The sequence below is a fragment of the Cyprinodon tularosa genome, unplaced genomic scaffold (genome assembly GCF_016077235.1).
Source record: "Cyprinodon tularosa strain WSP-4 unplaced genomic scaffold, ASM1607723v1 ctg418, whole genome shotgun sequence".
Classification (NCBI taxonomy): domain Eukaryota; kingdom Metazoa; phylum Chordata; class Actinopteri; order Cyprinodontiformes; family Cyprinodontidae; genus Cyprinodon; species Cyprinodon tularosa.
The window spans coordinates 1,644,071-1,665,696 of record NW_024039139.1 but is presented as its reverse complement, the minus strand read 5'-3'; the positions used below and the strand labels follow the sequence as shown (position 1 = coordinate 1,665,696).

General features: G+C 36.0%; 1 protein-coding gene across 1 annotated transcript in view; it reads right to left on the bottom strand.

The window, feature by feature from the left end:
- LOC119792371 (matrix metalloproteinase-17-like) overlaps positions 1-21,204 on the bottom strand; it is a 118,063-nt gene extending 96,859 nt beyond the window's left edge. The window contains exon 1 of the mRNA XM_038298982.1: positions 20,653-21,204. Coding sequence (XP_038154910.1) covers positions 20,653-20,784 — 132 coding nt within the window. The 5' untranslated portion in view covers positions 20,785-21,204. The remainder of the gene's footprint in view (positions 1-20,652) is intronic.
- Positions 21,205-21,626: the final 422 nt, after the last annotated feature.

Below are 21,626 nucleotides of genomic sequence, written 5' to 3'. Positions count from 1 at the left end.
TGTATAAAAATAGACTAAATAATGTCCACCAAAAGTCATTCCAAAAGAAGTTACCAGTGGATTTTTTTTTTTTTACTTTAAACAAGGACCATGTTTTTTTGGAATGACCATGACCTGGATGACTGAGAATCTTCAGCAGCACCAACAAAGTCATCTGACTTTAAGTTTCATCCCAATAACTGAGGTTAAATTTAGTTTAATCTAAAGCTGTTAAATGTTTTTTTTAAAAGTCAGTGAATAACAAATCTGTGATGCTTTTTAACAATAATTATGTACTTATATGCATCAAAATTAAGAGATGATGGGATGGTAATATTAACATCAAAAATTGAGGAATTAAAGGGAACATTATGAAAAACTGTTATCCTAAAATAATCTAGTAATATCTTGCAACTGCCTCCCCTGCTTTGGTTGTATGATGTATTTGGATGCAAGTAAATGTGCAGAAAATATTTCCTTTTTGTACTTTAAATTGTATTAATATTTTGAAAAAAAATACTCATTATGAGTAATGTTCATTATTTCAACAATACCAAATAAAAATATTTTTATTGACATTTTATTAAACTCTTTGTTCTAGATAAAATACATTTATTTTCTACAAAACAGTATTTTTAGCTGCAATCGGTTCAGCTTCCACCTATTTTACAAGAATAAATAACTACATGTAATTTGTGTTGTCCACACGGTAAGGACATTGTTAATATATTTAGCTCTAATTCTTTAGTGCTGTCCTATTAAAGCAATGTAAGGTGTCCACAGTGGATCTGGCACATAACAACACCTCCACTTTATCATATGTGACAGAGCTTTCCTAACAAGTCGGTGTAAAAAGAATGCACATGGCTTTAGTAAGTATTGATTTTTTTTCTCTCCTAGATGTCAAATTAGAGCATCTTCCTTTGAACAGTTTGTCTCAGATATAGTTTTGCAGAAAATGTAATATACAACCTTGATTTGACCTCTTAAATCATTCAGTCCTGAAATGATTGTATGAAAATATTAAAGATAGATTTCTCAATATTAGCTCATGTGTTATGGAGCACTTAACTGCCATTTAGTTTGGTTATTTGTGCAACTTTATTTGAAAATCTCCCTTTTCAGCACTTAGAGTGAGCTACAATTTCATGGTTTTTCTCTAATTGTATGTATGCAGTCAACAGGAAAGTGAAATAATGGGGTAATAATGTCTTACAATTGAATTGTATGAAGTTCCACTGAACTGTTTTGCAAGCAGATGGCACAAGAACCATCAACTAGAGAAACCATCACTCCATCTTTTTGGCAGACACAATGTGCAAAAAGTGTGACACAAGTCTGCCTTGTTGACAAAATGCAATACATTTCTGTAGACTTTCTATCACCCAATTTCCAACTGGAAGAATCTGTTAGTGAGTATCGTAGACACTTTGGAAGAAAATCTATCCCAGTTTGCATGTTAGAACATGGATGTGATGATAAGGACTTTGAAATCTGTAATCCTTGCTCTAGAAACAGCTTGTTCTACAAAGAGGTGAGACCTGAAATCTGTTTTTTTCTTAGGGGATGCAAAAAGAAAACTAAAAAAAGAGTTAGAAGAAAAAGACAGGACATGTCAGAGAAGAGAAAACTTCAACTGAGAGTGAGAAAACATAATCTGGTAAAACAACAACCAGACGACAAAAAAGTACACGTAAAATGGGGATGAGCAAAGGACATAATAAGAGTACGATCTTAATAAGTTGCAGCATGACCTGGATTTTTTGAGTATGTAGTTAAAAAATAAGAACATAAAGAAACCCAAAGTCAAAATTACGTGATTCTGAAGATAAATAATCTGATGGAGTCAATAAGAAAAACACAGGATGTGATTTAAGAGAGCAAAGTTTCAGTGGGTGCATTCAGAGGAAAAAAAACCCAATCCCTCTTTGAAGTTCTTTTCTCCATGGGTTGGAATGTGGTATGGTGCTGAGAAAAAAACAAAAACATGGACAGAAGGATTGAATAAAACTCAGCCTGGTTCCACTAATGAAGAGGGTAAAAGACGAGGTTGTGACGTAACACACATAAACAGCCCTTAACTGTTAGTGTCAGTCCTAAAGGCATTCTTTTGAGTTCTGCTTATAAATGTTTTATGGACAGAATCTCTAGCTATAAATCCTAATTTTATAGATCAACCAATGGTCTTTCCATCATGTTGTTGATCTCTTCTTTAAAAGCGAGAGCAGCTAATTTAAAAATGCAAGGATGTGCGATGAAGTAAATAAGACACATTTTAGATAACCTTTATGAAACAACATCCAAAACAGCACCTGATATTTGCTTTAGAATGTCAAACAAAGCCCTGTGTTTCATATCATGGATATTAATATTTCTCACACGTTGTTTAGCTGTACATACTTTTCTGTGAAATTCGAAAAATGTAGGATGCATGTATAGATGTTGAAAATGAGGAGTTTTTTCTTTACTTTTCTCTTACTGTCTTGTTCAGTAATGACTCATAGACTGGGCACATGTGAGTTAATGGTGAACCAATATTTCTATTCGTTGTTTGGTAAGTAATACACAGTCAAATGATAAAGGTTTAAAAATATATTGATTTTTTTGTTTTTTTGCTGCAGAACACAAAGAGACATATCTCAGAAAAGAATACATATTGCACAGTTATTGAATACAAGTAAATAGATAAAAGGTATTTTCAGGTAAATACAAAGAAATATTCAAGTAAGAAAGCAAGGAAGGAAAAGACACAGCATCCAGTTTACAAAACCATGCAAAAATAGAGCAAAAAGCAAGTGAAGAGACCAATGCTTGCTTTACTGTGGACATTTTCATTAACATCTATGGTTATTAACATCTATTTTTGCTAAAATCTGTAAGATAAATATAAATTGGAATTAAGACTTGGCAAAACAATAAGATCAAAAACAATAGCAACCACTAGCATGTTTTAAACATGTTTTGGGCCTGACAGTTTCTCTCTTCCAATTGACAGTTCCACCATCTCTCCCTTCCTCAGGTCAAAAATCCAGGTGTCATCCTTCATAAAAATCTCTCAATCACCACCTACATCAATTACATTACCTGCTCTACCAATTTTAACACTATAAACATTCCTCCTCTTCGTCCCCCTCTTTCTCCACCTCTGTTCTCAACCATAGCGTCATCACCTCCTGCAACCCTTCTGCAACCAAAAGCACCAAAAAGAAGAGACTTTTTCATCTTCCTAAGAAGTTTCATGATCTTCAGGTGGTCCAGAATTCAGCAGCTTGTTAATTATCAAAGTTCCCTCATTCCCATACATCACTCCAGTCTTACAGGAGCTTCACTGGCTTCCTGTCCACCTGAGAATTCATTTCAAAATCATCCTGTTTGGTCATCCATAATCTTACCCCCTATACATCTCCAGTATCTTCAGATCGCTGTCCCCTACTCTACCCTTAGCTTGTCCTCTTCCATCCACCTTTTTTTAAGCCTCCTGCTTGCCTGGTCACCATGGGGAGCTGCTCTGCTCCCAACCTCTGGAATTCACTCCCACTATATATTCATAATATTGACACTTGGCCTCTGTTTAATTCAAAGCTAAAAACGTATCTTTTCAAACCTGCATAAGGCCATTGACAGCCTCCACTGTTTTAATATTGTGTGTATTATGTAATATTGTGTATTGTTGATCAATTGTTGTAAAGTATATGTGGTTATCCTGATAGGCAAATAGAATAAATGTATGATTATTATTTATTCGCCTATCAACTGTCTCTCAGGAGTCTTCTGACAGTCCAAAAATGCTGACATGAAGAACATTCTTTCTCTCCTTTCTGTTACTGCACCTTCCTTCCTTCTTGCCACAATGACAGCAGGCATTTTTGGTTGTTTGCAGTTGACTTTTAACTATAATAAATATGGGAACTCCAACTGCAATCTGTTTTAGGTTTGCTAATTCCTGTTATGGGTGTAAGTAATCATTAGCCTATCCTCCTCCCAGCTTTTTGTATTTTCTGATGATCAGCATGTGTTCTGCATATTCATAGAGTCAAAAAATTGATACTATCTAGTATTTTGCTCAGACTATTTTGCTCACACATTCAAATCTGGCTCCACCTAATTAGTAGATGACAGTTCTGTTCTGTATTGATTTAGCATTTTTTTTACATAAACATGAAAATCTTTTGTAGATTTGGGCTACGGTGAGCACTACTATATGCTTGTCAGTGATGATGGTCAGAACTGTAACTATGTCATACAACAAGAGATTTCACCCTTATTGGCTGTTTAAATGAGTGTTCAGAATGGATGAAGAAACTATTAAAAGTAAAGAGCCATCATTTCTTCAAAGCCTTATGCAGTCTGTTTTCTTTATCCACCTACAGATGTACCACTTCTGCTTTCTGAATTGGCTTGTTTACTTGCACAGGCGCAGCACATACATCCAAACTGACATGGAGAAGATGTCTCTGTGTGTTAAAGTGTTACTTTTCGCCAAGAGGCAGTCAGCATGGGAATGCTTCGTAAGGGGCCTGATGTTGGTGCTCATTTTTAACGATGGTTTTGGGTTAAGGAGCCTAAAGACCTATTATAGTGTCTAGTCACAGCTGACACAGAACCTTGGAGGGTCGTTTTATCTTTTCAGCAGACCTGGGAGTGAACAGAAACTTGTGTGTTTAAAATAACATTGTGTTTTTGATCATCTTTGAATCAGCTTAAACGTAACCTCGACCACAACAGAACCTTTGTTTTTTATGTTCATTAAAAATTGCTGCAGGTGGAATCAAGTTTAATCTCTTTAACCTTTACAGAAACTGGTCATTTTTTTGCACTTATAGTAGAAAAAATAAAAAGGTTAAAATGTGATATGTGGATTGTATTACATCCAAATGAACTCCTACAATACCATGTTGAACTGTACAGTATGTTATATGGCATGGATTACACTGGATTGCTGTTTGTCAGGCTTTACCCAAGTCTTTTCCGACACATTGGCAAAGTGAGTAAAGCACGTGCATATGTAGTAGTACTTTGGATGGATAAGGCAAATATGTTCATTACTGGATCAGTGAATGAATCACATGTAAACCGAGATGAAACAAGCTAACTTAATCAGTTTGGAAAAATCTGCATATTCAAGAATGTTTGATTACCGGTAAGTAAGATAAAAAGTAGGGTATTCCAAAAAATTAAACAAATGCATGAAGTGGTAGTTTTAATAACAGGGGCGCTTGTCACTTTGCCGCTCTGAATATCAGACTCTGTAACTTTACTCATTTCGTATGATATTTTTCAAAGTACAAAAGAATCCATCTCAGTCATTTCATACAGATCATGTGTCAGTTCATGTCTACCATGATGACATCTTTAAGAACCAATAATTTGCAGCATTTAGTGACTCAGATAACATCAAGCAGCATGGGGATGGTAATCCTTATTTTGGCTGTCAGGTGTCATATTCTGTCACGTTTCATAGGTTGAGGTGCCCAAAACAGAGTTTAGGAGGCAACACAATGTTAATAGACTAAAGCACAAGAAGAATATGCATGAAGCTGGTAGGTACGTAACACTAACTTAAATTAGGGCTGAAAGAGTCCAAACCACACTTTTAAAAAGTTTTTATGGAAGTCTTCTATTCAACAAGAAGAAGAAAGCTCATATTAAAAAGGTCAGTGGTTATGGTAAGAACACTAATGACATCACAGTTGGCATCTGCTTAATAGCTTCCTATCTGAACAAATGAATGGCCTTTTCACAGCTTTTAATGAGTCTGGGACTTCTCTAAAACAGGGAACAGATATTTTTAAAAGCACAATCTGAAGTTTATGAAACCTTTTTAAGGGTATTTCCAGTGTTTCCCTGGTTTCAGCCTAATGTAATTATATACAGCTGTTGAGAGCAAAATATATAGACTACACAAATCTAGACTCATTAGTTCTACGTGGATTTTATTTTCTTTGAAAGGTGTGAAACTTTCATTCTCTTCAAAAAACAAAAATAGGGCTTTGTAGTTTTCCAAAAAAAAGCCGAAATCTTCTTTTACTTTTGTGATCTCAGTGTTGTGTATCATCTCACTGCTTTTATTAATATATAGTAGAGTTTATAAATCCCCATGGGAAAGAAGTAATACATACATCAGGGTATATTTATAGACAACCCTTATACACGCTTCATCAACCTTTAAAAGGGGATGTTATTTGTTTCTATAGTGATCTTTACAATGTCTCATGGGGTTCAGCTATGGAATGCAGACAACTGGTATCTCCAGCAGAGAGCAAGCATATAAACAAACACACAGGAGACATGCACACACTTGCATTTGACAGTTCATTTCAATATGTAGTGAGTTCCATTTTAAACCAGACCCTAAAAGAGCAAGGACCTATGCTTTAACAATAGCTCTGCTGCAAAATGAAGTTCCGGCCAGACTGTCAGTCAAGCAGTCAAACACTGAATGATTCATACAACAATGAGAGCCCCTTATATTTATGGGGACTATTAGTGCCTCATTAAATTCACTTGAAAGGAAGTTAAGTATCAAGTCTGGACTGAAGAAAGTTGGTCTAATTGCCGGTGATAGCTGGACAGAGAGGAGGCTTATCTCTGCCACCCACTCAAAGTCTCCTGCTCTTCCTTTCACTCTTAAAATACTCTTTCATTCACTTGCATCTTCAGAAAAATGGGATCACGAACAGAGAACTTACACACTGTGTGAGGCTGACTCCAAAGACAAGCAATCATCCTCATCTCGGTTTCTCTTTTTTTTTCTTCTATCACTAGCTTGCTAAGAGCCTGCTATTTTGAATAAAAGTATAAAATCACTTGTATAACAGAAACCATCTCACATAAACACAAGCAGGCATGGATATACCGACACAAAACCCTGCAGTAACAACATGCATACACACACAAAACCACATTTATTATGATTCCCCCAGCTTCTGCAAGTAATTTCAGAGTAGCTTTGTAGTTGCTTTTGGGTTTTCTTGATCCAGCTATTAAAGAAGTCTATTGGCAGCTCAGTTGGCAAAGCTATAGATTATTTCAGGCTTCATCATATGTGCCAGCACAACACCAGAAACCACCATAATTACAAGATGTAGTCGGCCTTTTGAATAGAAATGGCCAGCAGAGTCTTGATGTGGTCGAAGACAAGAAGGAAGGCGAAGCTCCGCAAGTTAAAATAGAACTGCCCACATGGAGTTGATTTGAGGTTTTCTATATGGGGAGCCCTGGAGTGGGCCTGCAAAAGTGATGAAGTCAGTTAGAGCCAGCGGAAAAAGACCACTGCATGGGTCCCTGCGGAAAAGAAAAAAAAAAAAAGAGAACCCGACACTGGTAAGGGAAAATAGATGAAAAAAATAAAACTAAAGTTTTAAAGTACACAGATGAAGTTTTGATGTGAAAATCAAGCACTTTAGATAAATCCTAAGTTCTGCAGATGCTGAGATACTGTCCACCAAATAATTAATCATATGTTTGTGTATTTCACACTATATAAAACATCACACAGCTGGCAGGTTTGATAAAAGATATTAAGATTCTTTACTAAGGTTGCTTTTAATCATTTCAACCAAAGAAAAAAAACGTTTTGAAATCAAAGGTGTGTTCAAGTAACAATGCATTTATGCTTGTATTTTCATGTTTCTGCTGAAGTCTCTTATAAGTGAGTTTTTGCATTTTTTCACAAACACAATGGTCAGTGTGGTCAGTGGTATTTTAAAGCATAAGTTTGCCTTTTTTTAAGGAATTCCTTCAACATTTTGACATCCAAGGCTAGCGAGTACCTCAGTACCTGGCCAAATAAATAAAACCAGAGTGACAGAGGCAGATGATCACTGATGATCCCTGATGTGTTGAAATGTAGAACCACCTCTGCCTGGTTAAAGCACCAGGTGGTGAGGCTGGCAGGCAGTTTGTGCATCATCCCTGCCTTGTGGTAGCATTCACATACCAGTTTTAAGGGACAGTAATGACACATTTAAAAAACACCATCTGCATTCACTTTTTATTTGTGTTCACAGCCTCTCTAGCTCCTGGAAATATACATCTGTTTTTAGTTAAATGTGCTAAGATAAAAAAATAAGATAAAAATTGATAAAGATCAATCACAATCTCTGGTAATACCAGAAAAATAATATAGGGCTTGTTGCCAAGAGGGACCTGCAAACAAAGCTGCTGAGGACATTTTGAGTGCATGGATTGTGACCGGACAGCAATTCAATATCAAAATATATTGCAAAAATATTTTTTTATTGATGGTGATGTGACTTTAAACCCATTTACTGTATGGTATTCAGATATACTCTACACTCTGTGGTTACAGCGTTTGTCAGTGACTGACATTTAAGGCACAGCTGATTTAAGCCAAACAAAAGGAGAGCAACACTTTGGGTCTGTGATGTAGGACTTTCACATAGTTAAAGCCTGCGGCTGCAGCTGTGCTTGGCGGTGGTAGGCTAAGATCCATGTTAGATTTCAGCTACAAAATAAGTGTCCATGACTGTCTCCGATTTAGCATCTGATGAATGAGAAAGAGACTGTTGTGTGTGAGGTCTGTGTAAAAAGCATGTTCCTCATGAGCAACAAGTTGCACAGCTTAAAGTTAGAGTCAAAGTAGAAGAGCTGAGCCATGTGTGCAGGTTTTAAATAAGGTGCAGAATGCAAGCTTGTCCCCACTGACAACAAAACTGTATTGTGGTATTATGGGATGTGCAAATTGATTGATTTTGTCTTAAAAGAGCTGATCCTTTCCATTACAAAGGTTTGGTTCACATAAGGAAACATTACTGGTGTTGTCAACATTTGCCCCCAGAGGCCTGTTTCACAAAGCATGTTTAATTAACTCAGACTTAAATCCTCAACTCGGAGTTGATCTAGCCTAAGGTTGTAACCTTGGTTTCACAACAGCTGCTGTAAATGAGTTTCATAAACCCTAACCAGGTTCACTCAGAGTTGAGCATCGGGGAAACAACTATGAAAAGCCATTATCAGTGGAGATTCAATTCTACGAGTCACCATGACAACAGGCAAAAAGAAGGGCATATTTCACACCTTTGAAACTAGAGATTTTAATGCAGAAATGAAAAAAAGACATTGAGAAAGTGTTTAAAAACAGATCAACAGCATTACAGCCGCTAATGAGATGGAGATGCGAACTGATGTTGGAGTTAATGCATAGGCTTATAAGAAGTCCACTTTGGCCAGCAGTTTTGACATTTATTAAAAGCACTCTTCTCACTGTTGTTCCATTTGCAGATAATTAAAATGGTTCTTCCTGGTCAAAATCTTTATTTATGCTGCAAAAAGTTTTGCAGCAGAAATGAAGAGTTCCAGTATTTACTGTAAGTGAATTTAAGAGTTCCAGAATAAAAAACAACAAAACCAAATTATACGATTTAGAATTTTTATAATATATGCAGAGTTTCATGTACCTAGAAATGTTTACACATTTTAAGTGGCCATTTTGAAATTCATGAGCTTGACTGAATATGTACTTATGATATCTGAAATACATTTCTCCATAGTCAAAATAATAAAAATGTTGACCAATAGCAATAGGAATTTGGACATCTGATATTCATTTCTATAGTTCCAGAATATTTGAAAAGTGTATTACAGATATCATAAATACATATTCAGACAAACTAATAAATATCAAACAACCTGCAATAGACTGTTCTAAATGTTATGGGGAAAACTAGTTCATTGCTTGAACGTTAGTGCGCTGGTGTATTCTGTTTAGGTGAAATCAGCTACAGTAGCAGGATGTAGGATAAAGTAAAAAAACTTTTTCAAACAGGTAGGTAGCATCTCCTGGGGTTCCTCTTCACTTTAATTCTGGCTTACATTACAAAGTTAATACTAAGTGGCCATTTGCAGCCGCTTTGGATGTTATCTTCCTTTTAAATGGTCATTATTAGCTGTTATCAGTTCCATAGAATTGCTTCAGATTGTGCTTCCTACCTTCCAGTATGCTCAGTAGGTTATTATCACAGAATTAATCCTAATCCTAACCCTGAGGTAATTTCTTTTCTTTTTTCGTTATCAAATTGATTAATCTATTTATGTGTAATCTGAAAATAATTTCTTCATGTATTGTAAAAAGATAATAATAATCTGGATGTTACTCATATTACGCAAACCAAAAACAAAAATCTCAACCTGTCATTAATCTCCACATTAAATCTGTGTGACTGAAACATTGGAATTCATTTGAAGTCAAATTTCAAAAACTTTGTTTTAAAAATTAAATTTATGAACATTTTATCATATGAACCAAAAATAAAATACTGTATATATATTGCAATATAATTTCTGGCCATATCTACCAACATAGAACCAATCAGCAGCCTGTGGATATTTATAGTGATCACTTAAAGACACAAGTGCACATACTGCCTGTATACTTGCAATAAAGACACTAACAAGTTCTTTTGAAAGGCTTAGCAATAAATAGTTACCAGATTGGTAAAAAAAAAAAAAAATTAAAAATCAAAAAATAAACTGCAAACTTAGATGTATATAAACTATACTTTGGCTGCTGTGACCCTATCTATCATCCATAGCACTGCTACACCAAAAGAAAATACAGACTGCAATATCTATTTATGAAAAAAAATGATAAAGTACCGAAAGAGAAGGTAAAGGGAGCTGTCATGAAACCCAAGCTTGAAAGCAACTCTGAGCATTTTTTGTTTTGACTTCATTGTTTCCGATTTCCTTTTTCTTAACAGTCTCAGTTTTCAACAACTTCTTATTTGTTTCATTTCGGGCAATAACAGTACTTGAATGTCAGGAAAGAATTGTGGCTTGGTTTAAAACTTTCAAGTACATTTTGGAAAAAATACAATGAAATTTCACCTTGAAAACTGACAAAATAAAACTATTGTGCCATCAAAAAGAGAACATTCTGTGCTGTTGTCAAAAGGCATCATATGAAAATCTCTTTATTTTTACAGTTTATTATTTTTTCATATATATATTACTTTATATAAATTATTTACATAAAAATAGTAGTGAAGTACGTGCCTTAATTCAACAAGTCTTTATCTATCGGTGGTCTTTAACAAAGTGGTTGCTTTGAGCTGGAATCTCCATGAAAAGTTGAATACGACGTTATAATACTATTAAGATGATCAATAAGGCTGAAGCTTGTCGGTCTGCGGAGAATATCAGACATGGGCCATTTTGACACTGGGGTTTAATACCTATTCCTGCTGCTCACACCCCTTCCCTGCACAGAGTGTACTGACTTTCAAGCTCAAGATTGCCAGTGTGCACAGCTGTATAGCTTGCATCAATCTAAAACATATGATTGATGTTTTGTCCTTACCAGTGAATGTGCTTACCCACTTTCGAGGTGGTCAATATATACCAGCCTGCAAGTTCACAGTGGGCTTCTATGAGGGGATGAGCTGAGGATGAGGGGCTGTAGCACAGCAGAGAGCAAGGTAGAGGGACCTGTAGCATGTGCTTGTTCAAAATTTCAGGATAAGTCCGTACTTTTCTTAGACCTTTCTACTGCAACTTTAAGTGGTTGATACCAACATTAATTTAGTACTTCTAACAACAACTGCAGTAGTTCCAATCATTTAGCATGTCACTATGATAAGATGCTTTGTAAATAAAGTGTTGAAGATCAACTAGAGAGATAAGTAAGCCCTTTTTTATCCCATTTCTTATTGATCACACTTTTTTGTTCAATCCTTCTATTCTTCCTGTTGGAAACTGCTTCTGCACCAAATTTCTCTCTTAACCCTGTCTCCTCCTGAGTCTTCAGGTGTAATCATAAGAACCTTGATGAGCTGCTGAAAGGAAAGCCTCTAACCTGGATATTTAGTAGAAAGCCAAAAGAAAGGAACTGGAAAGATGAAGGGGGAACAAAAATAATGGTGGTGAAACATGCACTTTAGAGAGGCAAAGGCAGAGCTAATGAGGACTGGTGGAAGTGGAGCTGAGCAGGCTGGTTGCATGAGAGTTCAGTATTATAAGGTCTAGTGGGGAAAGGAGAAGATGATGGTAGAAGTGGGTGGAGGAGAGTGACTTCCAATAGGGTTTTTTTTTTTTTTGTTCAACTCAATGGACAGAGCAGATGGTATTCTCATTGAGGAAATTAGGAGGCAAAAAGGAGAATTAGAAGCAGCCTGGCAGGGAATGGTTGTCCCCTTAGGCGTGCAACACACATTCATTTGCTTTTTTCCCCCTATAACACAAGAAGTGCAAAATCAAACAAACCCAGTCTTATCCACGGTAGGAGATTTGATACTATGAAAACATTTTTTTTAAGTTTTTACAGGATCAAATGCCTACTAAAAGAAGCTGAATCGGTTATGTGAGTCTTTATAAGTTAGGTAAACCTTAAGAGACATGGAGTAAGATTAACAAGAAAAGTAAAAAAAAACATGCAATTTTAAGTTGTACCAGAAAATTAATCATTAATTTTTAAGAATTCCCAATTAAACCCAGACTTTGTAAGTTAACAAAACATCCACCAATAAAGGTAACACATCTAACATTTTCTAGAAAGAAAACGGTTTTAACATCTGTTGAAAATGAAGTGATCATGTATAGAATGGTTTACTGCCTCCATTTATCTATATACCGTATGTATTTGCAGGTGCAGCTGCTCAGTACAAATTGGAAAGTAATGGACCAAACAAAATGCAGTCTGTATAAAATGAAAAATTTATCTGATTCTAATGAGTCATGGAGGAAAAGAAATAAGATGCAGACATTCTTTTATTTATGTTAACCCCAATTGACATTTGCTGCAGCTTTACGATTTCTTTCTTTAGAGATTTATATTGGTTATACTGGTGTTCACTTTAATAATTGCTGTTTAATACTGGGAATACTGGGAATGTAAAATCCTCCTAAACCATGCATTTTTACAAGTTCTATAAAAGAAACATTTTTAAAGAATATAATACAAGAAGTGACTGCATAGTTAAAGTTTGTTTAACTTTCTTACTACAACTAAAGTGTTTTTCATATTTGAAAAAAAGGGATAGGGTTGCTAGTTGGAAGGATTTTCCGTGACAATAAGTGTCTTTCAAGTACATGCTATTTGGAACCATATGTTTCTTATAAGCGTATTATTGTAGCTTGCTCGACTCTAACAGAAAACTCAGCTTACCATTAAAAAAGCACATGTGTAATGTCTCAGATTTTCAAATGCTTAAAAACAGAGGTTCAATTTTCCTACCTTATTCTTCATATGTCAATCCCCTGATCCTCACCTTCTCTACTTAAACCAACAAGCTCTCATTGCTGTAGCATGATCGCAACCGATAATCCTACTATAGTCACCATGTCTGTCAGTTTGCTCGTTAGTCTTTTACCACAGGTTATCATTTATTAAATAAACAAACATGCTAACCTTCATGAATGATGATCCTCTTTGACTAAGCCAGGAAATTAGCATGGTTTAGTTGCCCTTACTATGGAGTTCTGAAGTTTAAAGTGGCATATCTGTTGCTTTAATAGGCATTTGACCACTAATGAGGCACAACATTAACATTTAATTCTTTAAAATCAGGTTCCAATAGAAAGGAAAACAAATATCTACCTAAATGTAATTTTGGTTTTGTTACATTTATTGTAGAATCTATATTTTTTCTCTTGGAGATAATACAAAGTATGATATCATAATGTTATATCAGTGGCTTTGGTAACAAAAGCTATTCTATTTAAGTTACTCTAATGTTTACATTAAAGCAATAAGATTCTAGTGACAACTTTTATTTCTTCTGTGTTTAAGGAAGAGAGTTGAATATTACTTTAAGTGTATTTAGAGTAAGAAAATTGGAGACACACTCGCATTAAAAGTAATTTAACAAGGGCTGCAACTACCGATTACTTTGTAAATCCATTAATCTGTCGTTTATTTTTTTCGATTAATCGATAAATAACTGGATAGCCAAATATTCCTTAAAAAATACCTTTTACGAAATCAAACCAGGTGAACCTAAAGCTTTTCCACTTAACGAGTTTGTTATAGAGTATATTGACATTTTTTGCATTTTTATCTTAAATGCAGAATGTTTATATATTTTTTTTACAATCTTTGCATAATTACTGCTCTAATTGGGTCGCTCTGTCAGCTAAAGGTATGTTTTTGAGTCTCTATACTTTAATTAATGATTCATTGATTACTAAATTATTTGACAATATTTAAATAATCTAATAATAACAATTAATCCAATTAATTGTTTCAGTGAATATGTCGCCTATCAAAATAACTCAAACCTTAGTGAAAGTTTTATTCTTGATTTGTGCAATACGAAAATCGAAACTACCTAGTTGGTTTCTGGTATATGAACAAAAGGGGGAAAAAAGGAAATAAGGTGCTTAAAGTACTTAAGTCGCATCATGTTCCATATTAAAGGCATTAAAAATTATTATTTGTTAGTAAATCAACATTTTAATGCCTTAAAGATGGAGTTCTACCACTACTGACACCTGTAGCAACAAGATGCAAAACAATTTAGAAAAACTTTGTGGTAAAAAAAAAAAAAATAGGAAGAAATATTTTGTAACTTTTGTTTTTGTACCTTTATATTGTGTTTTGCTGATATCCATGTTCTATTCTACAATAAATACACTTCTTTTTCTAGATGCAAAAAGAAAGTCTTTCTATATTAGTGCTGAAAACAGCCCTGAAGGATTAAGTGACACCATAAATGGAGCATATATAGAGGTGAAAACCTTGTAGCTGATATAAAGAAGCTCCCTCAACTGCTAAATATGTAAACTGCTGCTTTGCAGACATATTCAAGGCGGGATGTATGTAAAATTGGAAATGGGATGCCTTGGAGCGAAGCTGAAGTTTACAGCACTGCTAATTATGGTCACTGTGTACAGTAGTTAAAAAGGCGAATGGAAACATCTAGTGCTGAAGCTCCACTAAACGCCTTGTCGTGACTTTGAAGTATGACGGGACTGTGGAGCGACTGAGCCAGACATCAGGACACGCTACTGAGGGTAGATGACTGTTTTTGCAGGCCGAGTCCCAAATGCATGGCAGTTATGAACACAAATAGGCTGAGATGCAGCAGGCCACTGAAAAACCCCGACAACCAATTATCCACCTGTTCTCAACAGCTGAGAGCAATTTCATCTATGCGAGAGAAAGTCTTATTTAAAAGTCAATCAGCCTGTCTCAGGGGAGAAGGGAGCACATCTGTCAGTCAGCCTGTCTGAGTTCCATGATCACAGTAAATTCCCTAAACAAACAGCAGCAGACATACCTGTCTCTATGCTTGATAAGATAAACAATAATTATACTCCACGACAAACTATGAATGTAAAAATAAACAATGTAGCATCAAACTGAAGCTGAAATATACAGAGGTAGAAAAAAACAATCAGTTTTTTTTTAACAAGTAGCTGGTAATTTCATGACATATATTACTAAATGTATTTTTTAATATTGGGTTTATGGACCTTAAAAAATAATTTTCAAAACTTTGAAAAAGCATGTGTTTATTGTTTTGTCAAAGCAAAAAAAAAATCAAATCATATCTCAATCATTACACAGATATTGCAAAAAAATTATATCAAAATGTTTCAAATAATAACTGTAGAAAAAATATTCCAAAATGTATCAAGACGTTAACAAAAAGCTATATGTGTTTTTTTTTTGTTTGAGATTATAAAATACCCCCTATAGAGAAGGTGGAAAATTTGCTATAGGTAAAATCTACGAACTTTTAGAGTCAACTTTGTTCTGCAGCTGGTTTTAGTAAACAGGTTCCTTATAAATATAAACAGCTGTTCCTTGTAACCTGGCTTGTAAAAACCAACTAGACAATATCTGTGGAAGGATGTAAACCCATCTCAGCATAGATGATTTGGGCATTGTTAATGATCTAAAACAGAGGGTTTTGCATAGAAAATCTAGATTTTACTTTGTTGAGGAAAAATGTGATATTGAAAAGTTTCTGCAGGATCTAAAAGAAACCCTGAATAAAAGAAGATATCTAGAATAACCAATGCAACACTAAAAATAAATATGTCTGCTAAAGTCAACAGTATCACCACTAAGGTGACTAAAGGTGTTGTTTGCGAGTATAAAGTTGTCTGTTCCATTTACAGTTTGAACACACAAGGCCCTCATAATAAAAAATTTTTAGCTTCTAAACTATTAAATCATCCCGAGTAAAGCATAGACTTGATACAAGTAAAAAGGGGAACCCTTCAGCTATTTCAATTTAATGTCGATGCAGTGCTTCACAAAAACAGTTTGTCTATTTCAATGCAGTTCAATTCACAAACACTGTATTGATCGCAAAAGGAAATCAAATGTGTTTATAAAGAAAAAGTCTTTTGAAACTGTTTGCAGTTAACAATTTGAAGTTAAGACGTTCATGTATATTTTCATAACCTGTCTTCATAAAAATAACAAATTAAAGGTGAAAGGTACTGGCCATAAAAGCTTTGACAAATCAGTGACTGGGTTGCGAACATTTTAAATCACCTAAACATCTATCTTTATTGTTTTCTAATCAGTGCACAAACTGCTGTATACAGTTTTGGTTAATGAACTGACAGGTCAGCTACAACCGCAAACATGAATGAAAAGAATTGGAACATTTCAGAAAAGTTACAAGTACCCTAAACTAGACTACACCTTTCTTTAGCAGCAGCTTGTTTTCTATGTGGATGGCTTGGTATTCTCCCCTCAGCTCACAAAACAATGCATTCTCAAAAGTATGAAAATGTGGTCAAATCATGTCTGCAGTTTGTAGAACAGAAGCAGATGAATGACTAACCCCAAAGCTACATTTATCCATTGGGATTACCATATTTGGGTCCACCATAAAAGATGCATCTGCAGTTAAAGCGCGCTGCAGTATGAAACAAATCCAACCCTACAGCTGATGACACCTGCAAGGTTTACTTTAGCTGATAGAGAATGGGAGATGATAACCAAACATCAGTGGTTTAAGAAGAAGGTTTTGTGCTTGATGAGTCTTTTTTATGGTATAAAAAAACATAAGTGTCTTTTGTCCCAAAAAAAAAAAATATATATATATAATGGCTGTACTTTCTTAGGAGTACTTGATTGGAAATGCATTGATCAGGCTTTTGCCTGCTGTAATTAAAAATTGCTTTTTAATTATTTTTTTAGATGTCTTAAATACAGTAGCTGATCTGCAGATTCCATCTTCAACTGAAGGTTAGAAATCCAACTCTTTTTCTGTCATATGGATGCATAGAGGCTCCCAATATACACTACCATGCATTTACGGGAGTTTTTCCCATAAATTCTCCAATCTGTGGTTGCCACTCTAACAAGATAATAGATCCCTGTTTTCTTGTGTCTTCTGTACTCCTGAGCCCCTTCAATGGGGTCTGGAAGCCTGTCCCACTTCCAATAAATTGTGTTTTCTGGACACACCTATATGGAAATGAACCTGATATTCAGAGAATTTACTTTGTATTTTTCCCAAAGCAGATGTTTTCTTTACTTTGTTATCATATGTCTCCTCACGCTTGAGTCATGACATTCCAAATTGCTTCAAATTGCTGCATAGGTCCAACCAAAACTGACCAACAGTCTACTTTGGTCCAAGAGAATCATATCTGACCAGCCCCATGAATTAAAATGAGATGTATTCATGTAAGCAGATTTTCCGTCGGAGCAAACTTTAAACTGTATTCTGGCCTTGATGCTCACACTTTTTGTATCAAATTACTATGAAATGTAAACAATACAAATTGCATTGTAGCTTTTTTTTAAAGTAAAATGGACATAAGGAGATCAGGAAAAAAAAAGGAATTATAATACTCGACTAATTATTCATCAAAGCATATGTTTGCTACCCTAGTAAACTAGCCCCACCCGCCAGCAGCCAAAATCATTTTTGCCTGCGAGTTTGGTCTAGCCTCGATCAATGCCCCAGGCCCTAGAACTCGCGGGCCAATCACAACGCAGAGATGTGTTTTGAATGTCTGGATGCAAAGCAGACGCGGTTTTGATGGCGTGACGACAAAACTGGAGAAAGCACAACAAGGGAGATGGCAACAACTACTGAACAGTAGCATGCACTGCGGCAGCAGCAGCTTTCAATGGAGCGCTCAATTTAAAGTTAAAGGTTTTCTTTTCTGTTGCTGCTGTTCAATAAAAGTATGTTTTAAGATCATTTGAGGCGAGAATATTATACTTTAAAGCATCACTATATGCGTAATTTAAAAAACTATCTCCGAAGTTGAGAGGACCGTGGCAACAAGTGGACCCCCGAGGCTAACGGCAGCCAGGGTTAACCGTAGCCCGTCTGCAGCGGCCCTATCTCGGCATAGTCTTGTGTGAAGGACCGCTGGCTATGATTGCAATTATTGACTCAGCTTTGGAATAAAGTTTTGGACGGATTAGACTTGAAGTTTTCATTGAAACATGAGCAGGAAGAGGCTCTACGCTCATTCATTTTTCAGAAGGACGTATTCACCATTTTAGGGATAGGCTGTTTGTTTACACTCCCCTACTAGCTTTCTGTCACACTTACCACATCACAGTCAGTTGCGCTCATTGGTCAGAGCGTTGGCCAATAGGCACAGATATGGTTTAAAAAACAACGGATTGTTCCCATCAACAATCTTCCGATGTCTCATTCATCGGGGCCAGACTAAATTACACATTTAATCTTTAGTCCGGTTTATCAGGCTATATGTTCACTGCCTTTATTTGATTCTTTCTTAAACTCAGAAAGGTATATCAAAGTACATTATGTAGGTTGATGAGTTTATAGATGCACAGTAGATGCTTTTAAATAGAAAGTATAAAACAAGCATAAAAATATAGTGAAATTCAGACTCAGGAGCTCTAATGTGGATATGTACTGGCCCTGCCTTTGTCACTAGCCTTGCAGAGTTCCTGAGTGGGTTTTGGTTTTCTTGTCCACATGTGGCTGGTGGCTTAGACTTCACTCACTCACTGGGGTAGTTACGTGTGGGGTGTAATGGAAGTTTGAGGAAAAGGAGCTACTTTTAAAAGCTATTTGTTGCTTGTATTCCCAAAGCAAGAGCAGAATCCACATGCTTCAAGAAAAGCTGAGCTTGTTCTAAACAGGAAGAAGGGAAATTCTCAATCCTGGTCATGGGTCAGCTTTCTCTCCACCAGAGTTCACAAATAATAGTAAGATAAAGTAATGCTAACCCCAGATACAAATGGCTCAGGTGAGTGGGCAGACCCCACCTCCACATTTTGAGCAGGAAATAGAGGCTCTGCTCCTCCACAATGAAAGAAGTCAGTTGGTTTGGTTCGCACATGGAAATGGGATTCCTCCTACAAGCTTCTCTTTAGAGATCATATAAGCACGTCTCGCTGGGAGCAAACTCAAGGGCACATCCAGCTCCTGCTGGAGTAACTACAGTTAAATGTAAAACTATTCACACCCTCCACAATTAAGATCTAATGTAGTCTTTTAACTTTTAGAACTAGAAGTAAAATTAACATTTTGAAGGGGACCAGAGTCCTAAATTGAATGTAATAGGAAAATCAGTGAAGGTAGCAACAGTCTAGGAAGATGACAAGAGTAATATCCTTATAGAGATGACCAAGACTAATAATCAAACTACCTGTAACAAAAAAGAATACAAAAATGTAAAAAAAAAATTACATTAAAGTACTTCCAGTAATTGGTTTTGCAATGGTTATTCAGAAGTTAATTTTTTCTAGAAATGATAAATAAAAAAAAAAAAATTTAAGATATAGAAGTCTGATTCCATATTTTGCTTTTTTCAAGGAAATTATTTTGTAAGTCTGCCAGGGGTATGAAAACTGTCCTCAGGTTGGTCTGGCTTGGGAGGGCTTCCTAAATGATCTCTACAGCCTTCCTTAAGGATTTCGCCTCTGGACCTGTTAGCTCTGTTACCCCATATTTAATCAACACAAGACAAAATCAGAATTTAACAAAAATAATTATTTATCTTTTCCTAATATTTATCTGTCCCTTACAAAACAAATGTAACCAAGTCCAATTTCTGGTCAATCTGGTTGGATTATCTGTAATACTACTACTACTTCACTACTAATTACATGCTTGCTCTCTGTAAATACCATCTGTTCAGCAAACTCCAAACACAGTTGTTAAAAATTGTTGATATAAAAGATATGGCTCATTAAACTGAAGCATTTTGGAATGTAATGTAGGAGTTTAAATGGAATGAGTTATATTCTCCAGACCTCAACCTGCAAACTTCAGTAGAATATGTTCTAGAGCTATTGTCAATTAATCCTTAATTGCACTTCTTATTTAGCAGGCATCCTTTGCACTGTTGATATGAGCGTTCCTTTGCTCCTTATGGCGTCTTTGTGCTGGAAGTAAGCCCCGATTGTAACTCATCACTGCAGGGTATATATACCATGTCAGCATGCTGCGGGGGAGGTCGATATCCCGCCAAGGCAAATAAATATATTAACATTTACTCATGGCAAGTCATGCATTAACAGTGATATGAACTTTAGAGATGACTTTTATCCCTTCAGTTCGTTCAAGCAGCCTTTAAGGCAATGATCACCCCCCTGCTGCAGAGACGGTCTGCAGCAGGGATCAGAGAGCGACATCTGAAAGTAATACAAACTGCACTGTGCACAGCAACCACTTTAAATGGACTGGATACAACTTCTTAGCGCCTCAAAGAGCAGGACTTCCCTCCTGGAGGCAAAAAATTATATCAACTTACCACCCCCGTGTCCAGCTGCTCGGTGGTCAGAGCAGGAGCCGCTCCAATCAGAGGAAAGAAACACAGAATTGGGAAAAAGATCAGCATCTCAGGCAAAATGTTCCTTATCCGCATGCGAAGGAGAGAAATCATGATGCCCTATGACAGGTTGATCCTGCTGGGCTCAAACAAACACTCAAACGGCCGCATCCACGGGATAAAAGCACGCGCCGAGAAACTGAAACATGGAGCAGTTTACCTTACAGTGGAGCGCAAACACATAAAACACATTAAAACCGGTGGCGATGAGTAACCTTTGGGATTTATACAAGTTCGTTTTTATTCCACACAAAACGATATCGATAGAGATAAAACTAATAGGTCATGATCGCGGGAAAGGGATGGATTATTCATAGATTAGTCCATTGGAAGTGAATATCCTAAAGGAGTGAGAGGAGAGAGAGAGAGAGACACTCCACTCGTGGCAGTGCAGTCTCCAGCACTGAGGAACCACAGCAGCTGCGTGGGGCTCCGCTGAAGGAGAGCGCTTGTTGACGCTCACAGTGAGGAGCGTTTCCACGGTCTGAGAGGGAGGAGTGGTGTGGCTGTGGGGGACTGGTGGATTCCTCATGCGTAATCTGAGAGTCATGGGGTTTAGACACGAAATGTGTCTGCTTTGTTCATAGGATAGAGTATCATTTTACTTATGCAATAAACAAATAAATTTAAAAAAGGACAATCGTTATACAAAATGTTTGTAAATGCACTGGAAAAAGTATAACCTTGCACAAATAATAAAAAACAAAAAAATGTCCAGATATCACATCTAAAATATTTGACTTCACAGAATCTGAATTTAATCACTTGTTATGACCTGATTATTTTCTGAAGCAAACTAATATATTAAATTTGAACCAACCTAATGTAGCTACTTGCTCTGAACTAAATTAACATGAATTAATGCTTGTATTGACCCCAGTCAATTATTTTTAAAT